Source organism: Microsporum canis, genomic scaffold, assembly GCF_000151145.1.
Source record: "Microsporum canis CBS 113480 supercont1.6 genomic scaffold, whole genome shotgun sequence".
Taxonomy (NCBI): Eukaryota; Fungi; Ascomycota; class Eurotiomycetes; order Onygenales; family Arthrodermataceae; genus Microsporum; species Microsporum canis.
Window position 1 is genome coordinate 282472 of NW_003299164.1, and position 10056 is coordinate 292527.

At 46.8% G+C, this 10056-nt stretch overlaps 5 protein-coding genes across 5 annotated transcripts; 1 reads left to right on the forward strand and 4 right to left on the reverse strand.

Annotated features, from left to right (window-relative positions):
* Position 1: 1 nt before the first annotated feature.
* Positions 2–859, reverse strand: MCYG_06236 (3-oxoacyl-(acyl-carrier-protein) reductase; the record flags this gene model as incomplete). Its single annotated transcript, XM_002844226.1, has 3 exons — positions 2–313; positions 435–456; positions 510–859. The coding sequence occupies 3 exons, from the start codon at positions 857–859 to the stop codon at positions 2–4; spliced, it is 684 nt and encodes a 227-aa protein (XP_002844272.1).
* A 2263-nt stretch (positions 860–3122) lies between these two features.
* MCYG_06237 (conserved hypothetical protein) lies at positions 3123–4612 on the reverse strand (the record flags this gene model as incomplete). The annotated part of the gene is made up of 3 exons (XM_002844227.1): positions 3123–3210; positions 3388–4282; positions 4354–4612. The coding sequence occupies 3 exons, from the start codon at positions 4610–4612 to the stop codon at positions 3123–3125; spliced, it is 1242 nt and encodes a 413-aa protein (XP_002844273.1).
* Positions 4613–5094: 482 nt separating this feature from the next.
* On the reverse strand, positions 5095–5991 carry MCYG_06238 (conserved hypothetical protein; the record flags this gene model as incomplete). The annotated part of the gene is made up of 1 exon (XM_002844228.1): positions 5095–5991. The coding sequence occupies one exon, from the start codon at positions 5989–5991 to the stop codon at positions 5095–5097; it is 897 nt and encodes a 298-aa protein (XP_002844274.1).
* Positions 5992–8411: 2420 nt separating this feature from the next.
* On the forward strand, positions 8412–9031 carry MCYG_06239 (uncharacterized protein; the record flags this gene model as incomplete). Its single annotated transcript, XM_002844229.1, has 2 exons — positions 8412–8488; positions 8755–9031. 2 exons carry the CDS (start codon positions 8412–8414, stop codon positions 9029–9031), a joined length of 354 nt encoding a protein of 117 aa, XP_002844275.1.
* Positions 9032–9598: 567 nt separating this feature from the next.
* Positions 9599–10013, reverse strand: MCYG_06240 (uncharacterized protein; the record flags this gene model as incomplete). The annotated part of the gene is made up of 3 exons (XM_002844230.1): positions 9599–9654; positions 9711–9902; positions 9962–10013. 3 exons carry the CDS (start codon positions 10011–10013, stop codon positions 9599–9601), a joined length of 300 nt encoding a protein of 99 aa, XP_002844276.1.
* Between the last annotated feature and the right edge of the window lie 43 nt (positions 10014–10056).

Below are 10056 nucleotides of genomic sequence, written 5' to 3' on the forward strand. Positions count from 1 at the left end.
GTCACTCGTGCCTAGCACTCTCCTCTAAGCTATTCACCGCATTTTCAATCTCCCTTATTCTGTGACCAACCCTCCGCTTAATTTCAGCCCTGATATCATCAGGAATATCCGTGGAGTCATAAGCGGTAGAGCGTTCTTCTGCAACATCAACACCATTCGCTCCATCCTTTGGTTCAATATCCTGAGGAGGTGGGTTGTTATCAGCATAAGCACCATATGTATGCTTAAGATCATCAAAGGCTTCGCGCATAGATATACGGTCTGAGGCAGCATATATTGTCGCCTCAGCAGTAGATTCTGCCGCTATTTCGAGCTATTTTCAACATTGCTATTAGAGTCATCTCATCAAATATGTCTATGGAAAAGTTGAATAAAGTCTATTTTTATTGTCCGCCCAGTGATTAATAAATATTGCTGGACAGTTGTACTCATACCTCGTCTTTTGCAATTGCATATCTGCGAATCGTTAGCAAAGGATCAACTTCTAGTTTATTCAGCAAGTCACTTACAAGTCCTCTATTTCTTGAATGTAATTGTCAACTGTGGTCTTTTTGGTTGATTCATTGGTGGAATAACCCCTGTTGTTACTCGGAATGGTCGGCTGACACCCTTGAACCCGAACAGTCAAGGGGGACGAGTTTGTAGGCTGTAAGTGCCAGCTGTTCGGGTAGCCCAGCCAATTCTTCGAGCTGTAACCCGAGGGCTGAGCATATATACTGCCATGAGATGAACATAATTGGCGTTGTTGTGGTATTGGTGCGACAGCCTTCCCGTTTCCATCCAGCCCACGATAATGCGGAAGGCTGGATAGCCGAACAACTCTGCTCAATCTAGCTCCTTGCCGCTGAAAGGGCTGCATTATAGCAGTTATAGTTCAGAAGATGGCTATTTGTAGTATCAATGGTTTCCTAAAAAGAATGTTTTGATGAGATCTTTAACTGGTTAGCATGATAGGTATGTTACCATCCGTAAATCATTGGAAACTTACTTATATTAGAAAATAAAAAACTAATTCTCAGCTGTCTTAGGCATGGAAAAGTACTTGATGATGTAGTTGCAAAAATTGTTAGATGGGGTTGTGGTTAGCTAGCGGATAATGACGTGAAGTTACAACTTCCAAGGTTAACTGCTAACCACATGACTATTAGTAAGTAGTTGGCCAACCTAGAGTTACAATTCAACTGAATACTATTCCTTCACTTCCTGTACTACGTAGTCGGATATTGATATTCTAGCAGAGACATTTACCCTTTGGGGCCACGATTTAGTGAATATCTGGAGTATACCCCAAAAAGAGCCATAGGAATACTCGTCTACGAAGTGTTACGGCTAGAAAAAATTCGCATCAAACATCACATAATTCGAGCCTCGTATCGTCAATGAGGGTAGCCAGCCTCATAGCATGGCGCTAAGCAGGTTCACCCTTACGGTAATGAAAAGACTTGTTTAAAAGAGTGATAATGGCAGGAGGAGAAGTAAGCAACCACATCAAGGGAACCCAAGGCGAAGGTGCATCATGGCTATTGGGTTCGAAATAGTATCTGCGGCGGCCTTGGAATTTCCTTCATATTCCCACTCCACAATACTTACACTTAATGTTTTCCCCCTGTGATAGCTGTGCGAAATCCGCCTAATGTCTAGCCAATAGAGCCTACATATGCCTATAACTATCTGGCCGAAGAATTTTCAAATCTCACCATTCAATACGTCTATGGCTCCCAAATAAAGGCCGCTGTGGAGACTTATCGCCGGCATATTCCGCGTTCTCCTGTATTACAGCAGACATGTACACCACTAACAGCACAGGTAGAATAGCTGGATTTATTGTGCTATAGGCATACACAACAAAACATACTTACTAGAAGGCCACGCCGTAGTATAGCCTAAAAGAGTGGATATATATATCAACCGACTTGTGCCATTTCCATAACAGGTTCTAGCTCACTGCCAACGTTTTAATAAGTATATTGATGCTGATAGGATATCTAATAGGGAGTGACAGCTCATCGCACAACCCTTCCCGCCAAAGTAACTAAGGGGAGCATAGGGTTGCGGAGGGAATCAGATCCCTAAAAGGATGTTTCACAATGATAATGATCATTCTAGTAGTGAAGTACTCTATACTTTGGATATGTGCGCCTAAAGCATATAAATATTGTATGTAACCCCACTCTTATTATCTATACTATGTCATCATGGTAACCTACAGAGTATCCGGTATACAATTTATATTCCGCTTAAGTCCCACAAAGTTATCAACTATTGAGTGGCTGAGATTAACTACATAGTAGTGTTCAGACCACTTAGCGGCCATAGCTGCGCGGGCCGGGCCGCAGAGCGCTTATGACGTCAGCCTTTTGGATCCAATTGCCCAAATGCCATTAGAAAAAAGGCTTATAGGTTAGTTACAAGCTTGTGTTTAGTATAAAAGTACAATATTGTTGATGGATTCCACCCTGATACGTCTAGGGTGTAGGCCTTGTGATTGTTACCCGGAGCTAACAAGACGGCCCTCCTCACCACCCTTCCAATGCAATCATAGTCAATACTCAATCTATCTTGGGCGTTATTGCGTAGTGTGTAAGCAGTGCTGCTTCAGCGACGCTCCACCTATGCGTCCCCTCTCTGAGGCTACCAGCAATACTCTTGTTACTTGCGATGACTACCGTTTTTCTCTGGGAAGACACTGAGCCCAGCCCATTGATAACAACTCGTCATTGACGACTTCGAAAACGTTGACAGCTACCCCCCCTTATATAATCACTCCTGTTAGTAAAAATATAAAACCTTTATCCTAAAGAAGTTTTACTCTTGGAACTCTACTGTGGGCAACTGTGATTCTCCCTGGCTAGGTTGCGATGTATTTGTGTTAAAAGACACTCCAACTACCTCTCCTAGATAATCCATTACGTTCAAGCAAGTCCATCCAAGCTTTAGCCTCCGTAAAGTATATAGTTGACATTTTATTTTAGCAATAAGTGATACAAGGTCGTCTGTGGTGACTATAGTCAAAAGATTTGTTCACTCGCCGACCTACTACTAGTAAAAGAGTACTACCATATGCTACTATGTAGCTATACTTTTGGTCTTTGATTTCATATCTACTATAAAGTGTATAAGGTTTAGAGCATCAAGGGCATGATAGTCATAAAATACGAACCAACACGTTGATCACTTAACGTCTTATAGTGCAATTTGACTGGGACAATACTGAAAAAAACTAGGGGGATCAAAAGAAAGGGTACTAGAAAAAAGAGGTATAAGATCATACGTAACAGTCATAACCGAAAAGAATGAAATAAAAAAGACGGTTTGGTAGCATCGTAGAAATTCTAGTACCTGTCGTGATGTGTTCTGGAACGACGAGGCCTATCGGAATAATCGTACCCGTCATCGGACGGGCTAGTATATCGACTTCGGTGCCGCCGATGCTCACGCTTATAGCCGCTATCACGACCACTGTCTCGATCCCGGTCACCGTTTAATCCAAGAGTAGCAATCCCTTGGGCAACGTAGTCTGACACGCTCTTGCTTCGCTTCTTATTCGGCCGCCCAGGCCTGCTAGGCCTATCATCTTCACTAGAGTAATCATACTTTCCAGAATCGCGAGATTTGCTGGATTGATAGTGCTCGTATGCTTTTTTCCCTGCAGCAGCAAGTAGTGCCGCAGTAGCTCCAGTGCTTACTTTTCCACGGCTCTCCGAGTGCGAACGGCGTTTTGAGTCCGAATTGCCCGCTAGATGGCCTGTAGCAAGACCGGCCAAAGTAGACTCCAATATATGTTTCTTGCTAGATTTTCCAGAGCCTCCGTGGTCAAGGATCTTTTCAGTACCGCCAGCACTGGCGACGGCAGCTAGGACCCTCTTCCCTTTTTCTCCAGTCCAGTCGCCCGGTTCATTACGGACACGGTATGCTTCCAGAACTCCTGCTGTTAAGGCAGCAGTAATAGTATTTTGTAGACTCTTATTTGGATCGTCTTTAGTGGTACGTAGACGGGAGTCGGATGAGGTGCTTCTGTGGCGATGTTTACCATGACGTGAGTCTCGACGGCGGTCATCATAGTCGTAACGATGGCGATCAGAATCCCTTCGGTCCCTGTAGTCGTCATCATATTCGTAACGGCGACGTTGGCCACGGTCGCCATGTTTGCGAGCCTCATCGGCCGCTCCAGTGAAACCAAGAGCTTCTAGAGCCTGTTCACCAATCGATTTCCGTGGGCGAAGGGGACTAGGAGACCTAGATGGTACTGATAGTGAGTGTGCATGGCGCGATGAACGTTTATCTATATTGTAGATTAGCTAATACATCCTACCAAGCGGCAGTCAACTCGGCGGGTAAAATGCAGTAACGTACGGCGATGCTTGCGGCGACGTGGCTCTCCATCTCGGGATGAGTCGTATTCATCATCATATCTATCTCTTTCACGATGTCTGTCCCCTCCAGCTGAATGAGATCGCCTGTATCGGCGGCTTTCGCCCTCTGGTGGATAGTAGTCGGGAGCATAGCCGTGGCGAGTGGCCTCACCGTACGGAACTTGCCCCGCGCGAGGGCTATCGTGGTGTCTTGACGAACCCCTGTGGTACGGGTGGTCTCTGTAGTAGTCGGCAGCCATGGGTGATCTTTCAGACAAGAAGACTGATTATCGAATAAACCTGTCAAGGGGTGCCCTTTTATGAGTGTTTTATATATGATTACCGCTGGAGCCACTGACGTAACTCGTCTGATGTCTGTGGCTGGTTTTTATATCTTGGGAAAACAAGAAGCGACCCGCAACTGCGGCCCAAGTCACGTTTTGCTTGGCAGATGACATCATCACCAGGGGTGGCCCGTGTTAACCCGAACCCTAACTCAGTTTCAGGGCCAGGTCCACGGTTCGGGGATAGCTTATTATCAGGGAGAAGTTATGGTTATCTAGATCAGGAAGAGGGACGCCGTTAGACCTGTCTATAGAAACTGCCCTGGTATTTCTAGTAGATGAACATAATAAATAAAAAAGGGGGGTAATGAAGTAAAGACAAGAAGGAATGAACACCGCTGGGGTGTGTATTAACAGTAGGAAGTTGTATCGAATATTAAACAAAAATACATGTGGTGTTATTTCTTTGATATATGCCTGCTTCCATAGCTTGAGTTGGTCGATGCTATCGCAAGTGAGTCCAGTCCTGACGAAACACTATCGGATCGGTATGCCGAGGAGCGTCGCCGTCTCTCATCCTCTGGATCCAGCGGATCTGCGAGTTCTCGGGATAGATATCGAGGAGAAGTATCATAACTGGTGGCGGAGCGGCTTGAATGTCGACGATGCTGTGGGTAACGCGAGTTCATCGATGCGTCTGGGTCATATGCCGGGGGATACGCTATAGAAGAGCCGGGTGATTGAGAGTATGCTGCATCAGAGACGTTCTGATCCTGCCCTTCAAAATCCGTATCTGCACCTGATTCTCGATGAGTCCTCTGATGTTGTTTCATATTATCCTTTCTGGTAAAAGCCTTGTTGCACACTGGGCAGTGGACTCGTTTTTCACCGGTGTGCTTCTTTCCATGGCGTGCAGCGTGGCCAGAGGTTGTAAATGTTGCCGGGCAGCCGTGTGAGGCAGCGTACGGGCAGGCATGCTTATTCTTCTTGGTGGTCGGCGGCGCTGTATACTCTGCCAAATTGCTATAACTGGATCGCGGTGATAACCTGTCTCGCTCTGCTATCTGGCGATCATCCTGCAAAACATGTGCCGCAGACCCCCTCTCGTGGTGTTCGTATCCATGCGGTAAGCCATGGGGCATGGCATACTGCGGCGGTAGAGAGCCATGTGTCTGTAGCTCGTAAGAGTAAAAGTGCGATTCCGGAGAGGATGTCGGCCAAGCTTGAAGCTGTGAAGAGTACGCTGCTGGCTCTTGTCGATATTTGGATGATTTCGAGGGCCGGACCACGAAGGACGGGTTATCATCATTGTTCAATATCGAAACCATCCTTTGTTTCTCGGGGCCCCTAGACATAATGTCCGTGGTTGACGGGGTGATTGGATATCGGGATATGTTAGCCGCGAGAGAGAACAGGTGCTAGATTAAGAAGCAAAATATATTCCCCGAGTGTCTGTCTCTTCACGATATAGTTCGGAAAAACAAAAGGGTAGAAAAGTGGTCGGCGGACGTTCTGATATATAAATGGTGTCTTCAAGGCTCCGAGAGCAGATTCAGCAAAGCCAAACGCCGTTGCGGTCGACTATACGAACCTCAGCCTTGTATAGGTATTACAAGGCGGCTACTTCCGGTGGAGGAAGCCCAGATATCGATATGAGCGAAGGATGGCAGATGTGGGGTGGCCCGGTAAGTCACAAACTTCGAGGAGAGGATAACGTGTAGGAGTTGGCGGCTTATACGTAAGGTCTCAACCGAGAAGCAGTGGGGGTTATGTTTGGTATAGATCTGTCGACTACTAGTTTTCCTTTTTCTCCTTGGGACAGATATGGGCAATGATAGGGATATAAGAAGGATATATGACCACTTGTAAAAGAATGTAAATGAAAGGGGAACAGACGGGAATGCATATATATAGAAAGAAAAAAAGGGTCAGCATGGAAAGCTTGTTGTAAATAAATGATGCACGGTCGATGGAATGACCCGAATAAATGCAGTATTAACCTTGACATCAAGACGGTTTGAATGGCCGGAGGTTCCAGTTTGATAAGCCTGGGGGGTTTCATATCCATGGGGTAGAAGGAAAAGAGAGATTATGTTTTGAATTTCTTTTTTTATAGAGCAGTTGCCAATGGCACATGGGAACTGCAAGTGAAAATAAACGAAGTAAAAATAATGCTACGTCTTTGCATCATTTACTTTTTTTATTTTTTTGCAAAGACGGGTTTAGATTCAAGGGTGCTTAAGCTCCTGGCCCCCCACCGCGCGGACATCCTACTTCTTGAACCCGAATCGAAATCGTGACGTTACATGTACACTTCCACTGATTCGAGTTCATAATGTATGCCCAATTTGGAGGTCCGGCCCGCATCAGGGGAAGAGGAAGTGGACATAATATCCCACGTTTTGTTCCCGGAACCGGAGCCAACATACATAGTAGAGCGAAGGCGGGGAGGGTGGCCCACGGCAAACCAGCAAATCCCTGGATGAGTCTTCCCTATCTGGAAGGGTTTGTAGCGTTTCCAGGGTCCTGTTGTAACTCTTTTGGACTTGGTATATATGCGCGAGATCCCTGAAGCGAAAGCCAAGCGTAATGATCCCACAGACCAGCAGGGCCGGCAGTAACGGGGACGCCTGAGAAGCCTCCAAGAGGAGCTTGTGCACCCGCCAGGTGCATGACAGACAAGTCGATCCGAGCCGGCTCCTTGCATTGACCATATAGCGCGCTCTTGGGGACGAAGGCTGTCCAGGTAAACGTAAATCGCTACCAGATATAAATATTTTCTGGCCCCCTTTCGTAAAGAAAAAGCAAATATAGACAGTAAAAGCAGGACGAGTCAAGGGTGTTTGTACCTCCTTTGTCATTGTGGAACCAGCACCATCGAGGCTAGACGTGCTCTTTTATTTTTCTCCCTCTTTACTTTTTTTTTCCTTTTCTCCCTTGAGCTCATCGGGCGCTCCATTTGGTAGCCTGGTAGGGTTGGTAGAGCTAAATGGAGGTTGGTTGCACTCCTTATACCCCTTGTCCACTGTTACGGGATGGGGATATTCTGGTTAGCGGTAGACGCTTGTTGCCGTCCAGGGTCCTGGGCATCTGGTTGCATAACGGCGCAGCTACGCCGTCTCGAGAACTGCAACTGCGCGTGGCTCGAGGGAGTAAAATGTGGATAAAAGGGAAGAAGTTGAAAAAAAAAAATATAAAACCAAAAAAAAAAAAAAAAGGGAAGAGCTGTTGACTGCATAGAATAACCAGTTTCCCAAGTGTGATTCGTCTTTTCTGCGCCATCCACGTTTCGGACACATGGCCAGTCCAAGCCAACAGGTTCAGGTTGCACTATGGCAAATAAGTAAATATGATGGTCAGTTTTAAGTGGCGTAGAGTGCGCCTCCGTGAGTACTATTGGGCGTGATCGTGCAAAGAGCCTGGGTAAAAGGGGAATGACCGCGTCTTCCGTGCCAGATGACGCTTGGGATGGGCTCGAAGGGATCACCGAGGACGAGGCAGTGGGATCTCTAGGCTTTGCTCACTCGGCCCCCAAACTCGAGCTAGGGGGGGTCATTAGAGGCATGGCTTGACGCTGGAGCCGACAGTGGGAGCTGAAGAGCCCTTGTCCGCCTGGTCGAATGATTAGTTATCCCATCCCCCTCCGTCAATCATGTATGTATAGATATGTATATTTATATGGAGGGGGGGCATTAAGGGTACATCTTGCATCCGGCAGCACCCAGGACCGCGTCTCACGGACCGAACAGTGGAGTGTAGCTGTGTCGACGGAGAGATGGTGAGACCCCCTACACGAGGAGGAGAAGAAGAAGGAGAAGACTTGTGCAACAGAGGCGTTTTTGGCGAAAGACCGTATATCTACCCCGTACTGGACATTTCTTTGCCTCCCATGTTTTTTTTTATCTCGGCTAGGACAAATTAGATGGATGTTCGACTTTAGCGAGGTTCGCTTTGAGGCGTCCTTTCAAGATGATGGTTGTTGTTTTTCCTCTTCTTCTCTTCCGCACCCAATAGACGATATCAGACATACCCCCTGATTCCAATAGCAGCCAAAAGAGATATTACCATAAAAAAGAACAGCAGAGCTGACTTAGGCTTCTCTAAGCCTAGTCTCGTAGCAATTCCTTCCCAGTCCGTCGGCATGTCCAGCTGAGAAGACGTCAAACACTGTGCATGAATCAGAGTCCGTCGGCATCGACCACTGCCTGGGCTGCGATGACGATCCTCTCGTCCCCAAGTCAGCTAACCGCTTGTCTCCATGTATTTCATGCAAGCAGCTCGGGGAGACGCGCAGCTAGGGCAAGAAAAGTTCATGCCCTTATTCACTCTCATCCCGCATCTTCGTCCAAAGCGGAAGTTCATGCGATGCCATTCCCTCCCTTGCGGCATATGTAACTCCCTGGCACCCGCATAGGCGCATGAATATATCCAGATGACCTATTTTCACCCACTGGGGAAATTTTGCTATGCAACGCTGAGCGGGAATAGCAGCTCCACTAAGCAACGCAGGAACTGCATAAGGGTCTCTTTCTCTCTGGCTGGCGGAAAAGTCGGGATGAATAACGGGGCCTCTCGGTCATATTTACGTATATGGCCGTATACATAAATGCAATGACACCCTAGGGCGTTTCTTGGATCGGGCGTCCGGCGTAAAGATCATAATGCATATCCCTGGCGATGTGGGATAGATAATATATAAGCATAACTTGGACGGAAGATTTCCAGAACAGATCGTGCAGATGTGGACCCCCAAAGCTACCTTACACGGAGTATCCCATAACTATATATATATATATGTGAGTGTATATCTTATGTATACATAGAATAGGGGGGATAATGAAGACATAAGAGGACATCTTGGGCGTATATACCCCGGTCATATTGGTTGGCAATGCCTGCAGGCCAGCGCAATCTAAAATCCTTGAATGGGCAGGGTTCGAACATTCCTTACCACAGTCGATATTAATCGTATGAGCTGGCATAACAGACAGGAGACGGGGCAACGCGGGAGCCGCAACCTGTAGAAGTCAGGACTCCTTTTCTAATCATGGAGAAACACGGATGTCTAACTCACCTTCAGGGGGACGCCGACTCCAAACCAGGTTCACCATATTACCTGCATCATCCACCGGCAATACGTATACGCCTTTCGGTAATGATGGTATCAGACCCAGCAGGTTCCTTACTATAGTTCCATGGAGCCTCTCGGTACGTGGATGTTTTAGTGACGCTCCACAAACCAACAGAGCGGGTTGGTAGCGCGCTTCTAGTTCCAATAATAGCTATTAAAAAAAGACACAGATTGGTCCAGAGAGAAATACTTACTGGAAGAGGCGGAAAGACCAACTATACATCCCTGAACAGCGTTGCTTGACATTTAATGCGAGTGCTCAAAAGCAAGACAGGGTCTTCAGGGGTTC